The sequence below is a fragment of the Sturnira hondurensis genome, unplaced genomic scaffold (assembly GCF_014824575.4).
Source record: "Sturnira hondurensis isolate 20B ecotype Veracruz unplaced genomic scaffold, ASM1482457v3 Scaffold0024822, whole genome shotgun sequence".
Taxonomy (NCBI): Eukaryota; Metazoa; Chordata; class Mammalia; order Chiroptera; family Phyllostomidae; genus Sturnira; species Sturnira hondurensis.
In genome coordinates this window covers 1,079,592-1,103,807 of record NW_028097453.1, presented here as the reverse complement: position 1 = coordinate 1,103,807, position 24,216 = coordinate 1,079,592, and the positions used below count along the sequence as shown (strand labels likewise).

General features: G+C 49.8%; 2 protein-coding genes across 2 annotated transcripts; one reads left to right on the top strand and one right to left on the bottom strand.

Moving 5' to 3' along the window:
• Nucleotides 1-2,987: 2,987 nt before the first annotated feature.
• Nucleotides 2,988-15,864, bottom strand: ATP5PB (ATP synthase peripheral stalk-membrane subunit b). The gene is made up of 7 exons (XM_037038735.1): nucleotides 15,725-15,864; nucleotides 15,402-15,438; nucleotides 11,348-11,493; nucleotides 8,487-8,650; nucleotides 8,064-8,189; nucleotides 4,557-4,736; nucleotides 2,988-3,391 (listed from the first exon to the last, which is right to left on the bottom strand). The coding sequence occupies exons 1-7, from the start codon at nucleotides 15,762-15,764 to the stop codon at nucleotides 3,314-3,316; spliced, it is 771 nt and encodes a 256-aa protein (XP_036894630.1). The 5' UTR covers nucleotides 15,765-15,864; the 3' UTR covers nucleotides 2,988-3,313.
• Nucleotides 15,865-15,999: 135 nt separating this feature from the next.
• Nucleotides 16,000-23,076, top strand: WDR77 (WD repeat domain 77). Its single transcript, XM_037038734.1, has 10 exons — nucleotides 16,000-16,240; nucleotides 16,482-16,667; nucleotides 17,630-17,771; nucleotides 17,956-18,005; nucleotides 19,281-19,351; nucleotides 19,488-19,542; nucleotides 20,013-20,084; nucleotides 20,806-20,914; nucleotides 21,380-21,448; nucleotides 21,987-23,076. Exons 1-10 carry the CDS (start codon nucleotides 16,126-16,128, stop codon nucleotides 22,144-22,146), a joined length of 1,029 nt encoding a protein of 342 aa, XP_036894629.1. The 5' UTR covers nucleotides 16,000-16,125; the 3' UTR covers nucleotides 22,147-23,076.
• The last annotated feature ends 1,140 nt before the right edge of the window (nucleotides 23,077-24,216 follow it).

Genomic DNA, 24,216 nt, shown 5'->3' with positions numbered 1-24,216 from the left:
TCCAGCCATAACGTTTGCCAGCACGTAAGTTCATTTCCCACATGTCACCACACGGCTGTCTAACTCACTCATATTCAATATGATATTCAATACTCACAGCCAAGAATAAAACTGAAAGCAGAACCTTTCCCCTGGAAACTTGCTTCTTCTCATCTGTCCTCTGTCTCATGTTGTAGTGCCACCGCGAGCCAGATACCTAGGAGTGGACTTACATGCATCTCTCCTACTCACTCCTCTTGCCTGGTGACCAGCTGTCCCCTTCGCAGAACCCTTTCTCTGCCTCCCCTCCAGCACACGTTCCTCCACGGCTCGACTCAGCCCACTGTCTTTCTTGAGACAAACTCCCTCCAATATCCTAAGTCACAGAGAACAGTGCCTTCCTTTCCCTTCTCTCCAGAAAACTGTGACTCAGGTCCTCCCCTCTTCCACGTTCTCCCTACTTAAACATCACTAACGTTGCCTTTCCTGTTTCTCCTCGATTCCTGCCTTCCCATCCACGCTACCGAGGTCTTCAATGCCCTACAGTTAGAAGGAGCCAACATCCTCTCCACACTGCCCTCTAGCTGCTACTGATGTTCTGAAACAAGAATCTAGTCATCATTCCTCTGCTTAAGATGTTTTTCCTTGGCCTCCCTGCCCTCAGAACAAAACCTAACTTCTAAGCATAGTATTCAGGGACCCTAAGGTTAACTCCTTACTTTTTGTAGTTCCCTCTTTTTTAAAAAAAATATTTTATTTATTTGTCTTTAGCGGGGAAGGGAAGGAGGGAGGAAGAGAAACATCAATGTATGGTTGCTTATCGTGCATCCCCTGCTGGGAACTGGCCCCTGCCGGGAACTGGCCTGCAACCCAGGCATGTGCCCTGACTGGGAATCGAACCGTGATCCTCTGGTTCACAGGCCCACGCTCAATCCACTGAGCTACACCAGCCAGGGCCTGTAGTTCCCTCTTAATGTTTTTAAAAGATTTTTTTAGAGACAGGGGGAGAAAGAGGGAGAGAAACACCAATGTGCGGTTGCTTATTGAGCACTCTCTACTGGGGACCTGGCCCGCAACCCAGGCACGTGCCCTGACTGGGAATCGAACCAGCAACCCTTTGGTTTGCAGGCGGGCACTCAATCCACTGAGCCACACCAGCTAGGGAACCCTCTTCATTTCTTGGGCTTAAAAAACGTTACTCTCCTTCACTGGCTTCTCTACAATCACGTATGCTGGCTGCTCCAATCCCGACACTTCGGGCTAACTTCCTCCTTCAAATGCCAGGTCAGACATCTCTTTCCTGACCGGTTGCCTTCCTGCTTTCTCCGTATTTTCCTGGATGCTGTCATTGCCTTCTCGGGACTAGAGATATTGCTTTAAGTATTACTCAGGTTAACACTTGACAGGACAGTTGTGCTGGTTCACGATAAGTCAATTCGTTTAGGCGGCACTTTCTGGAATTCTATTCCAGGAATACTCACTAGAACACGAGAGTGAGCCGCTAGACTCGGGGGCAATTTTAGAGGGTGGCTGAGAGGCAGTCACTGCTGTGCAGCCCACACACGTTGTGGGCCGTTGGTTCGCCAGCGGTGGCTGGGGCCTCCCAGCCAGGCCCTCCCAGCCTTTCCCAGGTCCGCCTTCGGCTTCTGGGATGTGTGATGAAGGGCCTGGGGTTTTGTAGGCAATCTTACCACTGAGGTCAAAGGTAGTACATCCACCTTCCCTCCTCAACGGCCTGTTCTGTGAGCCCCAAGCTCATCAGGAATAGAGACAACGGACCCCCAGAGACTGCGCGGCCAGCTCCCACTCGGTGCGCTGGCAAACTGCTGAACACACGCGTGCGCGCGCACACACACACACACGTGCGTGTCCCAGTAAAGTCACTTCTCTGATGTTGAATCGCATATTCTTACTGCCTTTCTAGCCAACTAACTGAGTCAGGAACTGACATCTCTAGAGGACCTGTGTAAAATGGGGCTTAGAGCAAACTAGGTGTTTGTAATTGTTAATTTAGAACACCTGTGTTGACCCTATCAGCAGCTCTCTTAACAATAAAGATGTCAATGTGATTTCCATTGTAGATGAATACATTAACAATCAGTAAATACTGACCCAGATGATTGTTACATAATTAAAATCCCAGCCCTGGCTGGTGTAGCTCAGTGGATTGAGTGTGGGCTGTGAACCAAGGGGTTGCCGGTTCGATTCCCAGTCAGGGCACATGCTTGGGTTGTGGGTCAGGTCCCAAGTGGGGGCCACGTGGGAGGCAACCACACACTGATGTTTCTCTTTCTCCCTCCCTTTCCCTTTCTCTAAAAAAATAAATAAAATCTTTTAAAAAATCCTAAGAAGTCGAGAAAATAGCAATCATCCATATGATAGTTTCAAATATTTCCTGTTATGTAAGTTGTCCACTTGCATACAATTAAATCTTTATACAAGTATGGAAAAACCAAGTGCAGAAAAACCTATGGAAGGGCAGAATTTTCTGATTTACCTGCTGGGTTCTTCTTTTTTTAAAGATTTTATTTATTTATTAACAGAGGGAAAGGGAGGGAGAAAGAGAAGGGGAGAAACGTCAATGTGTGGTTGTGTCCCCCAAACGCCCCTTACTGGGGACCTGGCCTGCAACGCAGGCAGGTGCCCCAACCGGCAATCAAGCTGGTGACCATTTGAGTCACAGGCCGGCACTCAACCCACTGAGACACACCAGCCAGGACTACCTGCCAGATTCTAAGAATGAATTCACAACATATTGAGCCCCTAATATTTTCTATAGACAATTACAAAAATGATAATAAAGTCAGTGATATGATTTCATGTATAGTATTTCCTTTAGTTAGTTAAAGAATACCAAAAAGCTCTAATTCCCCACAACCTACCAGGTAGCCAGAAGCAGCTCACCGGTAACGGTCTTTTACACAGTTATCTGTTCAATGGCATCTTTAATTCTTACTGACATGACAAATGTCACGATATTATTTCAGAAGATCACCCAATTTGACAAACCTTGTTCAACTGTCACTTTATTGTAAGGCGACAGAATTAATGACAAATTTAAATGATAACTCGGTAGTCTTTCGCCAGGTACCAAATATTATTAAAAGCACACTGCTTATTCCAAGGCAATCATCGGACAACTCCAAATGCGGAGCAAGAAGGACAAGAAACACCTCCCTGGCGAACAGACTTCCAATTCTCTCAGCAGGTGGGACTGGCGCCTTTCATTTCTAGCTGGGGTGAGCTGGACTCCAGGTGACACGGACAGCTTTTGTCATGGCCTGGCCTCCACTCGGTTGAGTGTTTCTGGCCGTCTCAGTCTAGGTTGGTTCATTCACATGATTGGCTGCGCCTGGGCCTTCTTCGCAAGCAGCTTTAGATCTGCGATGCACTTGGCGATCGTCTCCTTTTCCTGGGACGAGGACAGAGGAACCGGTTAGACCTTTGCAAGCAGCACAAACACCGTCATCTCACAGGTGCTCCCAGCGGGGCCTGGAGCTCCGTCCCCAACCTCGAGATGGCTTAGTGTGACGACCACTAGGAATTACTTAATGGTTTACACAGGGAAGGTGCGGTTTTGAGCAAATCCAGGGACCTACAGTCATACTTCAGAACTCATCAAACCCTGTACTTGTGGCATTTTGAGGAGGAAAAAATGTTTCAGCCCTTAGTGCTTGCTCAGGACTCGTCACATCTGTCATGCCACTGCCCCACAAGAGAAAATGCCTTGTCGCTGGGCACTCGCTACAAGTTCCAGAACGATTTAACGACGAGTGCAGAGACTCCCCTGTAGTTAAGATCCCCTGGCTCACAGCTTTCGTAAGTGAAACCCACACAGACTCTGAAGCCAGATACTCCCGTACCCACGTGCCACTGGTGTGAGCCTGGGCACGACTAGCTACTCGCTGCCTGCACAGGTTAATACCAGTTCAAGACCACATGCGAACAATAGTAATGTAGCAAACGTTAAGAATGAAAATAACTGATTTCTTTTCTGTACTTTTTTGTATTTTCCAAGTTTCTTAATAAGTATATAGTACTTTTATGTAAAAAATGGTTTCTTAAAAAAACTCATTAAATATACTATCTATATGGAAAAGAGAAAATCAGGTCATAAGTAAATAAAAATTTAAATTTTAAAAAAGAAATCAAGTTCAGGTAAATAATAGAAAACATTTCTGCCACAGGCCGATAAATCAAGTAGCAGAAGAGGAAACAGAATAATCGCCAAGGAATTAGGATGGAAGAGGCCTTGTCTGCTCGCTGTGTGTTGCAGAGAAGTTAACTATTTTGGTTAACGGTTCCAGAGGGAGCCGGAGCACAAGCCTGTAACAAGCAGAGTTCTGAGCCACCCGTGGTTCTGACCTGTGAGGTAAGAGACCCGCCCAAGCTCTGAGGAAGGAGGAAGCCAGCAGGGCAAACGTGCAGCCTTCCCTAGGTCCCGCTCTGCAGGGAAAGCAACCAAGGCCCGTCTGCAGGCTGAAGTCTCCCGGCCAGCCCCTCCGATCTTAACAGAGCCGTCAGCAGGTGCACGGCACAGACCCACTACAACTCCAGAAGCTTCCAAGGCCACGTACCTGCTGCGCGGAGATGCTCTGCACCACGTGCTTCTCCACCCAATTTATCATGTGCTCTTGCTCCTTCCGACGCATCATGTTCTGCACTGAGATGTGGTAGTCCAGGCGATTCTTCACTTCCTTGTAGACTCTATGCAGCCGTTCCCGGTAAGTGACCTCCAAGGCCATGGCAATGTTATTCTGAAGCAAAAGTAAGAGATGATGAAAACGGCTTGCTCAGCTGAAGGATCACTTCCACTCTGAGGATTCTGCCTCTCGTAGTTTCCAAGTTTTCTCTCTTTCATTTGGTGTAACTGCCATGCAACATTAACTTCCCATGTGCGAATGACTCAGTATTTGTACATACTGTGAAACGGTCCGTGCAATGAGTCCAGTTAACGCCCGTCACCACACACGTACTTACAGACTCCGTTGGTTTTATTAGAAAGGCCCCATCAGTGCCAAGGGCGCTGTACTGCTTCTCACATTCTTTTTCTACTTTCATGGTTTCATTTTTCAAGATCTTTAATTCACTTGAAACTTATTATAGTATGAGGTGGAAGGCAGGAAACCAACTTTATACTACCAACAAAGGTGCCCACCTGTCTCTCCTCCCCCAAGATGAAAACGCCTCCTACCTAAACTGCCTTCAGTGCGTAGGCCCCTCTCTTAACAGTCTCACCTGTTGGCCAATCTTTCTATTCGCACTGCACTGTATTGGTTCAAGTTCATTCTAATTTTACAGTGAATTTTATATCTGGCAGGACTGTTACCCATGAATTCATTTCCAGAATACTGCTGGATATTCTTTTTACTTTTTCTGTTAATCAATCTGGCCAAGCTCCAACACCTCCACCCACCATCTCTCAGTATTTTTCTAGGAATGTGTTAAACACAGGGATCAAAGGAGGGAGAACTGATGTCTTTACAATACTGAGCCTTCTAATTCCGGAACCTTGTACCTCACAAGTACCTCACAAAGCAAAACAACTACTCATTTCCAGTTAAGTTTACTCTTAGACATCTTTTCCTGAATTTGCTTCTTGTTTCAAGAGTCATGATGATTCTCTTCCATTTTCTAGGTATATAAACAGGTAATCTATAAGAAAGAATAACTTTGCCTTTTTCCATTTTTATACCCCTTCTTTCTTGCTCTTCTCTAACAATATCAACTACTGCCTCCAGAACAGTATCACATTAATACTGGTGACGGGTATTTTCATCTAGTTTGTGATGAGATTCCGTGCAGGCCCATCTGTCAACCTCTAGCAGGCCCTCACTATTTCTCGGTACAGTTCTTCAGTTCCCTCGCTCTCCTGCTCTTCCGCTCACACCTCTTCTCGCCCCTTCCCTACCTCCAACTCCCAGCGAATGACCTTCCTTCTACGTCACTGAAAAAAGGCGGCGACGAAAAGACTCCCCACAAACTCCCACCACCACGTAAGACAGGCTACCTGAACCCACACTCTGCTCCAAGCCCTCTGGTCCACCGAAGGACATCGTTCCAGTGTTTCCTCCCTCCCCTTCCCTGCATTAACTTCTCTCTACTAACTTCTATCAGATGCTCACGGGTAATGACACCTTGCATCTTTAAAAAAAACCTGCCTTGACTGCTACCCGCCCTCCTCCTAGCCGATCCCTTCATTCACCATTGTGGTGAAACTCCTTGCAGTTGTCTATACCGAGTGCAATTCCTTTCTTTCCTTTATTTCCAATCTACTGCCATCACTTCACTAAAATAGCCCTTACCAAGGTCACCAAGAACCTCCACGTGGTTACATCCTATGGCAAATTCTTAGGCCCTTTATCATCTGCCCATAAAGAGGTGACTGCTAATTGAAAAGTCCTGTTTTCGCCCATTGTTTCCCTGTGTGTCCCAGTCTCACAGCCGTAAGTGCCACCTGTAAACTCAGGACCCCCGGAAGTGCAGCCTGGACACCTCCCCGTCAGGCCCAGACTCACACATTCGAGGTCCTGGCAGCTCTGCTTCACTAGGTCAAGGGCACTTCAGACCAGTGCACTGGAGAACGAGGCTAGCTGCGGCAAGGCAAGCAGCGTGGCCTTTCAAACAGAAGTGAAATCCTATGACTCCTTTGCTTAACACCTCCAGTGACTTCTGCTCACTGCAAAGCTCTCACGGAAGCCTGCGGGACTTTACGTGAGCTTGTCCCTGGCCACACCCCCACTTCACTTTTTAATTCTCCTCACCCACTCTCCTTCAGCCACACTGGCCCCCTTACTCTGCTCTGACTACACCGAGCAAGCTCCCTGGCACGGGGACCTTACAGCTGTTCTTCCCTCTACCTGGAAAGCTGTTCACAAGCTTGCACCACTGCTTCTTCAGGTCTCTGCTCAAAAATCGCATCAGAGGCCTTTCTGGACCGCCCATGAAAGCCGTAACTCTCTCCTTATAGAATCTGTCCCTGTGACGTGCCTTTATTGCACTACACAGCACTTATCACCCTTGACACTCACGTCTGATCCATTTTCCTTTCTGTCCTCTCAACCTTGGCTAAGAAGCAGACTCCACAGAGGCAGACTCTGCCTTGCTCTCGGCTGCGGTCCCAGAGCCCTGCCCTGCCTGGTGTCTCCACAGAAGAAGAACCCAGTGAGTATCTACTAAGTAAACACGAATGTTAAAGACTATCATCTGATTCCTTCGAAAGAACTACATCCTCAAAAGTCACATTTTGTTTGTGTGTACACATCATACACAGGGCAGACAGCATTCTCTGCTTATAACCTAAATATGCACGGAAAGAGGTTTTCAAACATTCACGTGCTTAAGAATTTTGGGGGATCCTGTTTTTAAAAATACAGATTTTTGGACAGCTCCTAGCAGAGGTTCTGACTCCACAGGTCGTAGAATGGGTCCCAACACCGGCACCGAGTGACCGGCCCTCGTGTGGTACCGCGAGCACACTGAGAATCACGGGACCAGAGCCTTGCCCTCCAGACACTCCCTTCACCTCAGCCTCTCACTCTCACGTTGCAGGTGCTCCTGCCATGTAACGCTCCCCCATCAGGGTGCCTCACTTTAAGTATCAGGCAGGAAGTGTTGGGCTCAAAGTAATTAAGAACAAAACACTTGAACACGTTCCCAAAGTTGTGTGAGGAACGAAATGTCTTAGAATCTAATTAAGCTCTAACCACGGTAAAAGTTCTACCCGAATCTGCTTTGTGAATTTGGGATGTAAGGTCTTATAGCAAATACATGTTCTCATGACATGCCTTAGACATGAATACTGTTTTTTAATCAGCTGTAAATTAGTGACTATTTCCTTTTGTGTGGATCCAAAATGTGTTCTTTTATAACTTATACTCTTTCCAATTTTAATAATCCTAATCAATTATCCACTGGACAGGTCTTAAGGGTCTACGCAGCAATAACTGCCAAACCCCACCCTTATCTTTTCTCTGAATGAAACCCGCTCCATCTGTTCAGATTCCTCACGTGAGGGACTCTGAGGTTGTTTCAGCGCACGCAGATGAGGAGCTTCCTCCTCCTCGGGAAGTCCTGACACCTACCCTCTGGACATCGAAAAGGTAGTGGCGTTTCTGAACCAGCGCCTGCTGGGACTTCTCCAGGTCAATCGCGTCCTGGATGCCTTTGATGGAGGCCTGCTTCGCTTCTTCTAGTTGGGCGATTTTTTGCTGCAATTATGATATTTATAACAAAGATCAGTAAAAGCATCAAGGTTAATAAAAACTGATTCATTGTATTCTTCCTCAAAGTTATACCCCTCATTGATAAAATCACCCACAAAGAAACATACAAACATATACAAAGAAATGCACAAATCCTTAAACTTCTGATCTCAAATTAGTAACTAACAATACCGGTAAGTGTAGACATTATAATTAGGCTAATTTCTAATTGTACTGAACATATGTACACACATTCATACAAAAACATCACTCGATGACCTCGGTGCTGCCTGCAGCTCTCACCTCGTTGAGCCGGTCAGCAAACTCCCCAACGGAGGCGCCGTACTTCTTCACCATGAAGACAAGCAGCCCTATGGTTGATATGGCAGAGATGGTCTCTGGAGTGACCACGTATATTTCTTTGGACAGGAAGTACAGGATAAGCCCAGTTCCGAGCACATAGGGTCCTAAAAGAAGCAGACGTTACTTTATGGTGGACACGCTGGGTTTCGGAGGGGAAGACGGAGAGGAACTTCTGCATTCACTCAGCGGAAGGCAAGGTGTAGTGACTGAGCAACGAACGACGGACTGGAAAACACTCAGCAGAGTTGAGAGCAAGGATCTGCACTCAAGGAAAGGGGACTCGGCGACGTGTACGAGCTGAGCAACACGAATCCTCTCGGAGTGCAGATTCCTCCTCCGTAAACCAGGAACGAGGCCTTCTCCACTGGGTTGATGAACCAGAAATAACGGTGTCAAGTGCCTGGCACAGCTGCGCAGCAAACAGAGCCACCCCACAAAGATGCAGGTGACTTTCAGAAGGAATCTGCGCAGCAAGACATGCAACTTACTGAAAAGGAACATGGCTCAGGACAAAACTTATCCACACCTGCTCATTTTCATCGAACAGGAACCTGGCACTGAAGGTTAAGAAAAACCCCACAACTATAAAATAGTATATATATAAAATGAAGAATTAAGTATCAGGATTCTCAATTCGAGGAGCACCTAATTACAATGCTTAAAACCGGAGCAGAGACAAGGCAGGCCCCTGGGGCAGTTCTCCACGTTTCCCAGCAAGACTAGCACCCAGGGATGTGAGGCTCTGCCCAGAATCAAAGGGTTGTACTGTGGACCCTGGAGCAATGTGGTGGGGGATGGGGAAGTCGGGGCTGCTGCCCCTGCCACGTGGTCCAAAATCCGCGTGTAACTTCTGACTCCCTCAAAACTTAACTACTAACAGCCTGCTGTCGACAGAAGCCTTACCNGCGCAGCAAACAGAGCCACCCCACAAAGATGCAGGTGACTTTCAGAAGGAATCCGCGCAGCAAGACACGCAACTTACTGAAAAGGAACATGGCTCAGGACAAAACTTATCCACACCTGCTCATTTTCATCAAACAGGAACCTGGCACTGAAGGTTAAGAAAAACCCCACAACTATAAAATAGTGTATATATAAAATGAAGAATTAAGTATCAGGATTCTCAATTCGAGGAGCACCTAATTACAATGCTTAAAATCCATGTAGCTATCTTTTTTTTCCTGCCTCATAAAACGGGAGCAGAGAAAAGGCAGGCCCCGCCCAGAATCAAAGGGTTGTACTGTGGACCCTGGAGCAATGTGGTGGGGGATGGGGAAGTCGGGGCTGCTGCCCCTGCCACGTGGTCCAAAATCCGCGTGTAACTTCTGACTCCCTCAAAACTTAACTACTAACAGCCTGCTGTCGACAGAAGCCTTTATGTTACCAGTGAGTAACATAAACAGTCAAGCAACACATACTTTGTGTGCTGTAAGTATTATACACTGCATTCAGCAATCAGACAAGCAGGAAAAAATAAGGAAAAGATTGACAGTATTTACGGGAAAATATCCACATATAAGTGGACCCCTGCAATCTGAACGCATGTCAAGGGTCAATTGTAGTCTCAAATATATTTCACCCTGGTCTCCCACATGAAGTTTCATGTTATTTTTTTTAAAATTTGCCCTCACATGGACAATGGTGAGGAGACTGTGGAAGCAGTGGGGCGGGCTGCAGGGGAGACGAAGGGGGAAAAGTGGAATGACTGTCACGGCATCAACAATAAAAGATCAAACTATTCCCCCTTCAACGTATAGATTGTAAATGTGAATTTGCAAAAAGGCCCGTCATGTGTAACGTTTTAATCAGCCATGAAGCTCTGAGCACACCGACGTTTCCTGCAAATGTTTCAGTTAGGGACCTGCTACTGCAGGCCACTCCCTGGAGGGTAAAAACAAAGCCTTCGTTTCCAAGGTCCCAATCACAGCAGCACTTGACAAAGCAAGGGAGGCAGTGCATGTAGTGCAAAGGACACTCAGGACTTGGAACACCAGGTTCAAGTACAACTCAAAAAGTGAGAATAAACCCTGGCAAATTCTTGATTTCTTAGTCCTTTTTTTAAAATAAAGATTTTATTTACTTATTTTTTGAGATGGGAAGGGAAGGAGAGAAGACAAGAAACGTCACACGCCCCCCACTGGGACCCCAGCCCACAACCCAGGCATGTGCCCTGACTGGGAATTGAACCAGTGACCCTTTGCCGGCACTCAGTCCACTGAGCCACGGCAGCCAGGGCAGTTTCTTAGTTCTTCTGGGTAATAAAAATGTCTTCATAGGATTGTTGTGAGCATTAAATAATGTTAAATGAAAACATACTACATTTTGAAAATGCAAGGTCTCAGAACAGTTTATGCTTTTCTGAGAGGGGAAAAACAGATAAATATGGCCCGATTTATCTTTTCATGCTTTATTTTAACCCGCCGCTCTTCCCACTGTTATCTGCAGTACAGCCCATCGTCCCCCATTTCTTTACTGTGTATCCTGCAATCGAAGCTGTGACCTGTGATGGCCGGCCCTTGGCTCACCACTGTGTCCCTGGACCAGTGCCTGGCACAGCGCAGGCATTCAATGAACTTGGTACATCAACAGATGGAGGAGACACTGCTAAAACTCAACTTAAAATCCCAAACAAATGTATTCCAAAGACAAGTCAGAGCCACTCAAGGTCCTGTTACACTGAACCACCCCACAGCTCACTTTTACAACAGCTGCCTGGACCTGCGTGGCACGTGTGACAGGTAAGAGGCCACAAACGCCCTGGGTTCACTCAGACCGTGCCATCCAAATGGGCAAACGCTCACCTGTTACACCGGTTTTGGGATAGAGGAACTGGAAGAACTCCTCGGGGATCAGCCCGTGGCGAACTTTTCCTCCATGTTCTGGAAGAGGTGGTACAGGGGCCAGGCTTGGCTGTCCAGTGTGGAAGATCCTCGTTGCCTGCAATACCCTGCCAGCAGCAATTGTACAAACTCAAAGCCCATTCTTTAAAAAAGAACTTGATGTATGAACAGTGGGCAGGAACAATGAATGGGGGTGAGGACAGAGGCAGTTTCCCACGGTCACAAAAGGAAGAGAAGAGACCAGGCACAGGGAGGTTTGGGTTGAATGATCAGCTGTGTGACAAGGGCAAATGACTTGGTAAAGCCATACGCCATCTCCTACCCAATACTAGGGTCCTGTCGGCAAGTCTCCCTAGTCACCTGCCCGGCACTCTGTGTGTCTACGGTTACCACTGAAACACCTAAGAGCATAGACGCAGCCATAGCACCTGGGTTCAAGTCCTGAACTTGCCACTTGACTTTGAGCAAGCAATTTAAACTTTTGTACTATCCAATTCCCATACGTGGGAATAAAGGGTACAACCTTGCAGGGCTGTGATGAGAACTGAGTTGGTACACGTAGAGTGTTTAGAATGGGACCTGGCATACGGCAAAGTCCCACGTAAGCAGTTAACTATTACACACTCACTGTGTTGTGAGCTCCCTGGCCAGAACTTTGACCTTTGTATATTCTCTGTGATGGGGTGCTGACCGACAACACTATGTGAAAGAGGATTTTTCAGTGTCAGGTAGATCTAATTACGTTCACCTTTGAATTGAATAGCTACATGTGTCCTTGAAACCTCCCTCCACTGGTTCTAATATTATTCTCTGTAAGAAAGATAACGCTCGTGCATCTGGGCTAAACATCTCACTCCCCTCACGTTCCTGACTGTCCACCACAGGGGCTGGGTGGTTTTGCTCACAAAAACGAGGCATACAGACTGATCATAACTCACTAATGCAGCATGACCAAATCATTCATTCTACAAATACACATTCTGAACTTGCTACTGCCGTTTTGGGGATTGAACTGTTGTACTACAGATTTGCAAGTTACTCTTGTATTGAAGTAGTCTAAGAATGCACTTTTAGCAATTACAGCAAACTCATTAAGTTTCTGATGAAATAAACCCCTTAGTCTTTCTCCCGCTGCTGTCAAGCTCAGTCTCCTTCCAATATGCAGTATGTTTTTGTCCACCCTCCCCACTCTCTGTACCTCTTTCCCCTGGCAATGTAAGAGTTTATGTTGTTTCTTTGATTTTGGTTAATTGCTTGTCTTTTGAGTATTATTTTCTTCAATTACAGTTTACATTCAATAATATTTTGTATTAGTTTCAGGTACACAGCATAGTGTGAATATTATTTCTGCCTCCCAGTTTATTAGCTACCCCATCAAACTTTTGAAATCTGAGAATCATGCTTGAGATTCTTCCACTTAAATCAGGGTTTTCTCAAGCTCAGCATCACTGACATTTGGATCTACTGACGATTCTTTGCTGTAGACTATTCTGTGCACTGCAAACGCTCAGCAGCGTCTCCGCGGCCTTTCTACACTGGAAGCACCTAGTGTAGCATCCCCCACTTCCCACCCAGGGGTGACGACCAAAAACGTTTTCAGACTGCGACAAGTGCCCCATGGAGGGAACCACTGATTTTAATCACAGCACTAAAGAACGTGCTTTAGGCTGACACAAATGCCTTCTCACCTGGCTGCATGAGTTCAGCCCTTACCTCCTCTCTCCTTCTGGTCAAGTAACCCCTCAAACCCAGCCCTCTCCACACTGTCACCAATGTTTGTAAAATGCAAATTTGACTCAGAAACTCCAGCAGGCTCTCTCCTGCCTGCAGAAAACCAACTAATATCGCACACGACTGAGCGCCTGGCACATTTTATACCCTCACCCCTCTTCTTTCTCCTACCTTCTAACCAAACAAAACAATGAAAACATGCCCCGTGCTGCGCCGTCTGCCCAGGACGCCTCCCAGCCGGCCTTCAGAACACCCAGAGTGCATCCTTTACAGAGGTCTCTGCAACCTTGGGTTAACGGTCATCCATTCCACAAACCACTCACTGACTTTGTACTTATGTCAGGCACTGAGAGCATGGCGACGAGCAGACCAAGCCCTGACTTTCAACTCTCTATCAGGGGTGTGGGGCACGTATGCATAGGTCCACACACAATTTCAGGCAGCTGTTTTAAATCCTATGGAGAAAGATGGAGCAAGGTAAGGGGAGAGGGAGCAACAGAATGGGGAAAGGCTTTTTTGGTAAGAGGCCTGAGGACATGTGAGCCAAGGACCAGAGGAAAGAGAAGAGCAAGTACAAAGATCCTGAGGCAAAAATACGCTAATAGTTTTCAAAGGACAAGCAGGAAGACCATTATAACCACAGAATGAGCTAAGACAGCAGGAAGAGATAAAGAGGTAGGAAGGGATGGATGTATTTTGGGTCTTCTGGGTTATGTAAGTTTGGTATTTCAAGTGGGATGGGGACCTCCAAAGGATTTGGGGTGGGCGGGGAAGGGGGGAGGGGACGGACATAATCCCTGTGGCTGCTGTGAGAATGGGCTGTACCAGGAAAGACAGAGATGCAAGGAAACTAGTGGAAACTCCAGAAAGAGCCCATGTGGAGGCTGGTGGAGGTGCACGCCCAGTAGCAGTGGTGGTGGAAGGGGTCCCTCAGCTGGTGGAGAGCCTTCTGATGTATGAGATGTGGAGTGTGAAATTCAGCGAAATCGAGGATGTTCCTTGTATGGTATGTGTGTATCTCGAGTATTTTATTATCTCTATAATGATTATTTATCTGTCTGTGTGGAGTCTCTTACTTTTCCCTCTGGTAAGTTGGAAACAGTCAATTATGGTCTTCACTCTACTGCATACACAAAAGTAATTGCAGGTACATGAAAGCCACTTTTTCAAGGCATGGTACAGTTATCAAACTTGGCAAAATTTGGGGCTAAAAAAAGAAATCCTCCCACCAAAACTGACATGTTTTATGAAATAATATTAACAATAACAGCTGCTAACATTTACCAAGCACGTACTATGTATCGGGCACTGTTTTTACAGTTTCGTAGAAATAAAGTCTTAATTTTCATAGCCCACAGCGTACTATTACCTCCATTTTGCACATAGGGAAACTGAGGTCACACAGCTGGTAAGTGGGGAGGTCCCGTGTCCCTCGTTGCCCTTCCAGCTCTGAAGTCCTTGCTCTAACCCACTGCTCTATAGCCACCCCCCGCCCCCCACTGCCCTGCCAGACTGTGTGAGCTCCCTAAGGGCAGGTACTTAGCCTTACTCACCTCTCTACCTCTGGTTCTACGATGGCAAATAAATACCTACGGAATCAATAGATTTCTCTAACTCTTCTGATCTGGCAGTGAAAGTCGGAATCTGGGATACAGACCGAAAGCAATGCACATTTCCTAACAAAACTTGTTCACTCATATGTGGGATATGAAACAGAAATCCATGAACTAGCAAACAAAACAAATAAACTCACAGACACAGACAACAGCATGAAGGTTGAAGAGGGGAAGGAAGACGAGGGTAAAGGGAGCCTGATATAGGACGGAAGGAGCACACAGTGCAATATACAGACGATGCACACGGCAGAATTGTGGGCTTGAAACTTAATGTTAACCAATGTCACCCCAATAAATTTCATTAAAAAGAAAGCAAAATTGTGTTCTTGGGTATGCAAAAATTCTTACTCTAAGAACGCTGACCGGGGCAGTGGCAGTTGTATCTAGCTGAAGGTCACAGGGAGATGGGCGGGGCTTACAAGATACCAAAACCAGTTTCTAGTCCAGTTAGAACGCATCATTTAAACTCTTAAACTTTGCCCATTATGGGTACCACGATGATGCTCCAGGCAGTTACAAAAGCCCCAGTGTTTGAAGGATGCTTTACGAGTTCCTAAATTACTTAAAGAAGAGTAATTCCTGGCCCAAAGCTAAGAGAAGGTCATCGAGTAGCGAAAAAAGATGCTAAAACAAGGACGAAGGGGCGTTATTACGCCCCTCTTACTTACCCTGGCCCGAGGAGGGCTGCGTTCTTCAGAGAGGGGCCTGCAAGTCAAGCAAGGCGCGGGTCAGCAAGGTCAAGGTGAAATCTGATTTGCCCTTTCCTCGGTCCCCCCGGGGCCCGATCACTAAGGCCATTCTCCCCTCTTTCCTGTCCGCCGAGACCCCACGCTCACCTTGCTCACCTTCCGAGAGGCTCTAGTAAATCCCCATTCAGGCCCAAGTCTCGCTGCGCCTTTCTTCGCCCCTTTTCCTTCCACCCCCTCCATGCATCCCCAGACGGGCTTCTTTACAGTCACCGCCAGGTCGGACCACAGTCTACACCTCTCACCTGCTGCGGCGGCAGCGGAAAGTACCACTCGAGACAGCATGGTCAGCGAGGGCCCCCTCGGAGTTCTCGGCGTCCCAGTGACCCGGACGAGAGAATCTGTCAGGGGCAGGAGCAAGATGGTCGCTCGCAAGTATCGCGAGAAAAGAACGTGAATCCTCGTTCCCTTCAACTTCCTGTAGAAATTTTCTCTCTCGCGATAAGCAGCACAAAGCTCAATGAACCTGTTGCCGAGGGCGGCAGCCGGAAAGCAGAATGGAACGGTAGACGCAGTTCTCGCGAGATGTAGAGAGCCTGCTAGTCCAGAGGGGCGGAGGCCCAGAGAGGTACCACGTGGGAACTATCCGGGCTGAATCTCCTGCGGACGTCCACTTTGGGTGTAGTTTGGCGTTGAAACCGTGGACATGAGGAAGGAAACGCCTCCTCCTGTAGTGCCCCCGTCGGCCCGCGAGTGGAACCTTCCCCCCAATGCGCCCGCCTGTATGGAGCGGCAGTTGGAGGCTGCGCGGTACCGGTCGGGTGAGCAGAGATCGCGGGCCTGGGACTCCCTCACCCCGGGTCGGGAGGACCCTTCCCCAGACTGATCCTTCTAGCCCGTCCCTGCCCCGCCTGCCACCCTGGTCCCTCCCTCGCTGAGCTCTCTCCCCAACGGAGTCCCGCGTTCCTGAGCTCAAATCCAGGCCCGCGTGGTTTTCTGTGCGGTCGCCATAGAGACGAGCCCTCACGCGCCTCCCGCGCTGACAGCATATACCTCCTTTAGATGGAGCGCTCCTGCTTGGGGCTTCAAGCCTGAGTGGTCGCTGCTGGGCTGGCTCCCTCTGGCTTTTCAAAGACCCTTGTGCCGCCCCCAATGAAGGCTTCTGCTCTGCTGGAGTCCAGACGGAGGCCGGAGTGGCTGACCTCACTTGGGTGGGGGACAAAGGCATCCTAGTGGCTTCCGATTCAGGTGAGTCACTTTCTCCTGAACCTCGCAGGTGAATGGAGGCCAAGGGGCACAGGTCTGGCTAGGTTCAATCCTTCATGCCCCAAACTGAGCTCTTGGGGTAGCTTGGGGGTGTCGGTCCCTAAGGAGAACTCCTGTGTAGGTAGAAATGCCTTTTCCGAGATTCTAAATGGCCTGATGGAAAATCCATAACAAAATTAAGAAATGAGTTGCATTCATTTCTTCTATGTAACATGTCCCGTTTCCCCCCAGTCCAGACCAAACCAATCTGTGCTGTCTCTTCCCATTTTTTTCTTCATAGATGTCTTTACTCTGCTTTCTTTGTTTTCAAAGATGCAGGCTCTCTACATCTTGCTGACTCTGCTTTCAAAGTCAGCAGTGGAGACTCTGTTGCTTAAAGAAAAACCCGGAATTTGCGTGTTGGCAGGCTTCACTGGGAAGGGTAGACGTGGACATTAAAAATTGACACTCTCTGACAGCGTTAACACATCATTCAAGACAACTTCTGGGGTGTTTGCAGTGCTTAGCCAGTCATTGTGCAAGACACTGAGTTATTTGATGTGTTTTTTTAAGATTCTGTGAGACATGTATTGAAATTGTTCAGCAGATACTTATCATAGTTGGGAAGCTTTAACCACACTGGACTGTGTCCTACGGTGACACTTGTGGAGATGTTGTAGAGATGTTGTCCTTTTCTCCCAGGGATTTATTTTCCAGTGTTTTCTTACTGGAAATGGGGTAATGGATTTTACATCTTTTTCTAGAAGCCTTCCCCACTTAATTGTCTGAACTGTTACCTGGGAAAGAGTAATGCCAGCATAGGGGCTAACCCTTTCAGCAATATGGTCTTTGCTGTTAGAGAAATAACTTACTTTGTTAGTTCAGTGACGATGGGCTACTAGGAGTGAGTTGCTGTCTTGGTGGAATTCAGCTTGTTTCCGTCCCCCGCATCCTCTCCCTGACAGGTGCTGTCGAATTGTGGGAGCTGGACGAGAACGAGACCCTCATTGTCAGCAAGTTCTGCAAGTACGAGCACGACGACATCGTGTGCACCGTCAGCGTTCTGCCTTCTGGCACGCAAGCTGTCAGCGGGAGCCAGGACTTCTGGTGGGTCCTCGTCCTCAGCACTCCTGTCGCTAGGCCTCCTGCGGGTGTCTTCACCATTCAGTTAGCCTTATTATATAATACCTTGGCCTCATCATAAGAACCCAGTGACTGATACGGCATGTCTGTAAGGTTTCCCCAGAGGGCTTGCAATCCACTGAAGTGTCTGTTTCCCTTTGCCTCTTAGCATCAAGGTTTGGGACCTGCCTCAGCAGATGGTGCTGAACTCGTACCGGGGTGAGTGCCCTCTCTTCCTTTCTTCACAGCCTTAGCTGTGTTGTTCTTATTTCTCCCATTGGGCTCCTTGAACTTCGCCTGGACATCAGTCAGGGGCAGCAGGGCCTTGCTCTCCTGCCTGATGGTTCTCTTCCACAGGCGTCCGTCCCTTGCCCCTTCCCTTAACTCCCTACCACTGTTGATGGCCTCACCACCTTCTTGGCCACCCGAGGCTCTCATGCGCAGTCACCACGCTCTCAGCTGGTCACCACGTTCCTGTGCGCCTTTTTCCGTTTGGCCAGTGGCCTTCCCTTCCACTCCTCATGCTCCCATTTGCTTCCAGGTGTTAACCTCACACGATGGACGGTGGCACTCATCTCTGCACTCGTCTCCTCTGCTCTGCCATTGGTTTCTTGTGGCTTGCAGATTAAAGTCTCACTGTCCTGTCACGGCCTTCCAGCCCTCGTACCATCACTGCCCCTTCAGGCATTGCACAGTAGCTAAACCTGGTCCCAGCAGGTCCTTGGCCTTCTCCAAGTACGAGTCCTGAGGCTTAGGAATAGGTCATGTTTCTCAAGATTCCCATTGTTAGACAGATGGAGATGAGTCGCAGAACCACACTCGTGTGTGGGGTGTGGGCGGAGCAAGGCGGCCCCTTCCCGGGATTTTACCCAGAGGCCCTTTCCTTTGCTCCGTGGCTCCTGGGGTGGGGGAGCCCCTTTTGTGTTGCACGTTTGCTGTTCATAGTCCTGAGCGTTGTACCTCGGTAAGCTTTGGGACAGGTGACAGCTGTGTGTTCCCCTGTGACATGGGAGAAGGGTGTCTGGAGGGAGAGGTGGGAAAGGAGCACTGAGAGACCGCAGGCAGCTACTCATGCACTGTTAGGAAAGAGAACATTCAAGAAAGTGGCACCCTTAAACCTCTCGGTGCCCAGAACCCCACTGAGGCGTGTGTCCTGCAGCTTGGCCCTTACTAATTCACAGTAGGGTGCCAACTATGAATTCTTTCCCTCTTCTTATTCAGCCCCTAATTTCTCTTTCATTATCTTTGCTAATTGGATTTTTTCCCAAAGCCTTTTTAGGTTTTATAACTCCATCACCATTTCCTCTTAGGTTTGGTCTAATTCAGTATCTCATGAAACGTATTAAATGACATCCAGAGAGGAGGCCTGCCTCTCACACCTCCCTCCCCCCCTCAGTAGGGTCTGGGCTATTTGGTAGCCGCCCCCCCCCCCNGCCCCCCCCCCCCCCCCCCCCCCCGGCTTCTCCATCAGATTTCCCTCCTCTCCCTCTGCAGCTCACTCGGGGCAGGTCACCTGTGTCGCCGCCTCTCCCCACCAGGACTCCGTGTTTCTTTCGTGCAGCGAGGTGAGACACAGCCTCCACTTCCCTGCCCACTCCCTAACCACGCTCCAGGCCTCTAGGCCAAAGTCCAGTGTGGAGACCCCCGACCTGCAGCTGCTTTTTTGGATCTAAAGCCCCCTTTCCGCTTCTCTGCTTCCAGGACAGTAGGATTTTGCTCTGGGATACCCGCTGTCCCAAGCCAGCATCGCAGATGGGTGAGTCTGAGAGCCGACTGTGGGCGGGTGGTACTGCGAACCCACCCGGAAGAGGCTTGCCTTGGCCTCCCGGGGTCAAAGGAAAAGCTGCCGAATGCTCCGCTGCTGTGGCCTAAGTTACATGGTCGCTTTCTTTGCTCTGCTGACCCTGTTCTATGCAGCAGGCACTACGGGGAAGGGCTGGGGCCTGGGTGGGTGACTTAATTTCCCTTTCCTGGGAGGGTCAGCAGAAGGCCAGAGTTGCTCTCTTCGTGCTGTATGCTTGAAACCTGCCTGTGACTTGTGTCCAGAGAGGGCAGGAGGCTGATGGCTCAACGAGGTTGTAAGGGCCAAGGAGGGGGGCACAGCTGCCTCTGTGGGCTGGGGGACCGAGTGCAGCGCTCCTGGGACTTAGCAGGGCTTCCTCCGAGAGGCTTCTTCTCAGAGCTGGGCTCTGAGTCTTGCCCCGGCCCGTCTTCTGTCCTCTGCAGCCTGCAGTGCCTCTGGCCACCTTCCTACCTCCCTGGCTTGGCATCCTCGGCAGAGCGAAGTCTTCGTCTTTGGTAAGGGTCACGGAGGAGCTGCGCGTGGGCTCTGGGAAGGGGAGGGAAGGAAGAGGCAGAGCCAGCTACGCGCGCACGCGCGCACGCGCACGCGCTCCAGGGCTCCGTCCTCAGCACCCTGGGCACCAGATGGCTCTGCTAATGGAGGGCTGGGAGGGGCGGCGACCCAAAGGTGGTTTCAGTTTAGCTTTGGATAACATGGTGATTCTTTCCCTAGGGGATGTGAGTCCCGGTTGTTGGTTCTGGTTCTTGTATCCTGGACATGGCTAGAAGTCAGTGGGCCTCAGAGCACATGGATTACTCGCTGTAAATGAGTAATGTCATTTCGCTCAATGTAATTTCGTTACAACGTTGATAGGATATAAGTGTTGTATCAGTTCACCTGCAGGCAAATTGGTTTCCTTGTATGTTGTTGCACTTAGACTCACAGAATCCATGGACCACGCTAGTGAGGACTTACACCGTGGAGGGGGTTTCACTGTACTGTGGATAATTATAGTGCTGTCCTGGTGATATGGTTTGTGGTTCAAATAATAACTTCATCCTCCATTGATTTAATTCCCACAACTGCCAGCGACACTCATTCCCACTTAACTGGAGAGAAAACCGGTCCTCAGCTGGCTAACTTGTCCAGCCTCAAGGGACGGGCATTCGGATCCAGGTCCGGCTGCCTGCAGGGCCCTGGCTGTACCCCACTGAGACGTGCCTGTCTTTTCCGTAGGTGATGAGAACGGCACTGTCTCCCTTGTGGACACCAAGAGTGCGGGCTGTGCCCTCAGCTCGGCGGTGCACTCCCAGTGTGTCACGGGGCTGGTGTTCTCCCCACACAGGTACTGTTCCTTGTCACCAGGGCCTGCTGGGCATGAACAGGCCCAGCGAGGGGGCAGGGTTGCACTGGCCAGGACTTAGCTGAGTGGGTTTGCTCTCCTGAGGTTTCAGAATGTCCGCAGTTCCTGAAGATTGCCACCCTTTTTTGGGTGGTGCAGTCCTGTCTGCCGATGGCTGACACCCTGCTCAGCGTCCAGATTGGTCAATACCGTGGGGACAGGGCATTTGGAAAGCCTGCGCATCTGGGCTGTTGCTAGAGCTGAAGGGAGGGACTGGGCCGGACGGTTACAGGCTGGTTGTCACCCGGGGCCCCCGTGTTTCCCTCCCCCCTCCGTGGGCCTCGTGATGTGGAGCTGAGGAGCAGCCAAGCCTTAGCCCAACGTGGGGACTGGGCTGGGGCTGCCCTGCAGGGTGCATCTGGGCTCCCACAGGCTGCACCTTTCACAACCCTCTCCTTCCCGTCCTAGCACCCCGCTGCTGGCGTCTGTCAGTGAGGACTGCTCCCTCGCCCTGCTGGACTCGGGCCTGTCCGAGGTGTAAGTGCAAGGGGGAGCTGGGGTCAGGAGCTGGGGAGAGGGGCGGCAGGGCGGCGAGTGGCCGGCTCCTTCTTTTCCTGCAGAGAAGTGCACTGTCTCCTTCAATGGTCCTGGGTGCTGGCCATCACCCTGCTCCTGGGACCGGTGCCCAGCCAGCTCTGTCCCTGGTAGAGGAGGAAGGTGGCAGCGGGTGGAATTTCTGGGGCTGGCATTCTGTCTCCCCAGAGGGTGGCCTGCCCTTCACATAAAGAACCACAGTGGAATGCAGCCCGTTAGGGGGTGACAGCCACCCCACAGAATATCTGGGGTGTACTTGCTTCTTGGCCTCGATGTGCTGTCTGATCTGGGCCCCACACTCCTGCCCTTGCCGGAGTTGCCACCTGGGGGAAATTGGGGTGGATGAAACCCTTGGGGGTGGCTACGCTGCTCTCCTGCCGGCAGCACTGCACAGGTGGCGTGGGTGTGGGTGTGTCGGGGCCTCCTCCCCAAGTTGGTTTTCCCTCCTGCCCACAACCATGCTCAAACTTTTCTGTTCCAGGTTCCGAAGCCGAGCCCACAGAGACTTTGTGAGAGACGTCACGTGGTCCCCACTCAACCACTCCCTCCTTACCACCGTGGGCTGGGACCACCGGGTCATCCACCACGTGGTGCTCACAGAGCCTCCCCCGGCCCCGGGGCCTAACAGTGTCGCCGAGTAGGCCGGTTGAAGACAAAAAGCAAATCTCCCCGGAGTAGCGTCACCCTCTGCCCCTGCCCCTCAGTTTGTGAGACAGTGCGGAGCCCTCCGCGGTAGGCTGATGCCCAGGTCTGGGCAGTCACTAGGCGTGTCTCTCAGCCGAGGGGTGTCTGGGTGCTGGGATCCTGTAGTCACAGGGAAGAAAAACTTCCTGGAAGATGGATTGGCGTGTACGTCTGAGTGTGTGTGCGTGTGTGTGTAGTTTTGGTCGTAGGGGCAATAGGAAATCCACCCCACATTGTTCCTGGGGCTCACCTTCCCCACCACCCCAAACAGGGCTCACAGAAGGGTTCTGTGCTTCCCTGTGGCCGTGCGTGAGGAGTTGGCCGCATCTGGGTGGCGCGTGTGGCACGGGCATTCCCGGACTCGAGGACGCGGCTCGCCCTCACAGACATCGGAGCTTCTCAGTCACGGGCGTCCACCTCGAACCCAGGCAATGCTCCGTTACAGCAGTCCGGCCAACTCACCCTGGGGAAGAGCCACGTCACTCACCGCAGGTCTGCACATCTTGCCATTGAACTGACAGAGAAATCCATTTCCTGGCCCAATAAAATGTGACTGGTGCCTGTGATGCCTCCCTGCCTCCCCTGGAGTTGTGTATGTGTGAGATGAGTGTTTTTCTGTCTCCGATGCCACAGGGGAAAGTTGGGACGGTGGAGGGCTTAGAGGCATTTCGGTGAAGTGAAAGCCTGGCCTAGACTTTCGGAGAAATGCCTGCCACTTTCCTTATCTGCATGTAGCCTGGGGCCTCCCCTGTCCTGCCTCTGGACCCCTTTCTGTGCATGCGGGGCGTCTGAATACTGTGTGTGGACGCGGAAGCTTTGAATTGCAGCATCAGAAAGAGAATCAGAAATACTGGCTGGTGAAATAAAATGTTCAGGCTTTGTTGGCCCGCCCTTTGAAGCGTGTCTTCTGTACAGTTAGACTTCACTTGTTGGGGTATCAGTCTTACAGCCCCCTTTTTTTCTTTTTGCTTCCCAGCCCCCCAGAGTAGCTGGTTGGAACTTAAGGTGAACCTGTGGTTCCTCAGGTTGGTGGACCGGTCTGCCAATTAGAAATCAAGGAGCAGTTAGTTATTGTACTGGCACTAAATATAATCTGTTCTTTTGTCCTCTGCAAGTGTAGCTTAGCTACACTCAAAAATGGGGCAGTTGGAGGAAATACGGACACATTGTTTTAAGTAAAGCTTCCCTTGCCAAGCTCCATCTCTGTCTCTCAATGCCCCTCCAGGGGAATTCCATGCGGACTGGTCATGTGGCCTCCCAGGTTCAGGGCGAGGTGGGAGCAAGGCTCTTGGTGTTCGTGAGTGTAACTTACTAGGAGATAATAGAATGAATTAGTAGAAACTCCTAAGTTCTTGCCAGAGGTAAGAGCTTAAAATCTGTGATCATTCAGAGAGGCCAGGGGCAAGGACTTTGAGTGGCAGAGAGAAGCTGTAACATTAGGGTCCCAGGAAACGTAGGTGTGGGTTAAGGTGGTTAGAATAACGTCAGAGAAGGAAAACTGTTGGAAGAGCCACACTGGTGTTACAGTTCGGGTTCAGATCTGCACCCGTGAGAGCAATTCATGACTGTTAGTGACAGTAACGACTGCCACCGAGACACGTGGAAGCCTAATCAAAGGCACAGCAGGAATGTCAGTCACATTCTGGTCGAATGTGAGCAAAGGAGATGGCCTGGTGTAGGTGACTCCAAAATGGGAAGTGTGTCGTGCAGGGCTGGTCACCAGGTCCTTGAGAATAGTGAGCACAGGCTTGCTGTTGACGGGTGGGCTGGGCTCCTGTTTAAGTTCTATCTAGTTTATGTTCTCTAGTTTCACTGGTGCAGGTGTCTGAACACTGGAGGAAATCCATTTTCTCTTCATTGTCCTTCCTCTGAAGTCCGTCGACCTGTTCCACCCACAGCTGCAGACCTACTTTTGCCCACCCCTGGATTCCACCACTGACCGGTCCAAAGCGTAGGGGGCTCACCCTCGGCTACTGCTCGGACCCACAGCAAACGGGAAGGCCTGAGGACAGACCCAGGTGGCACCG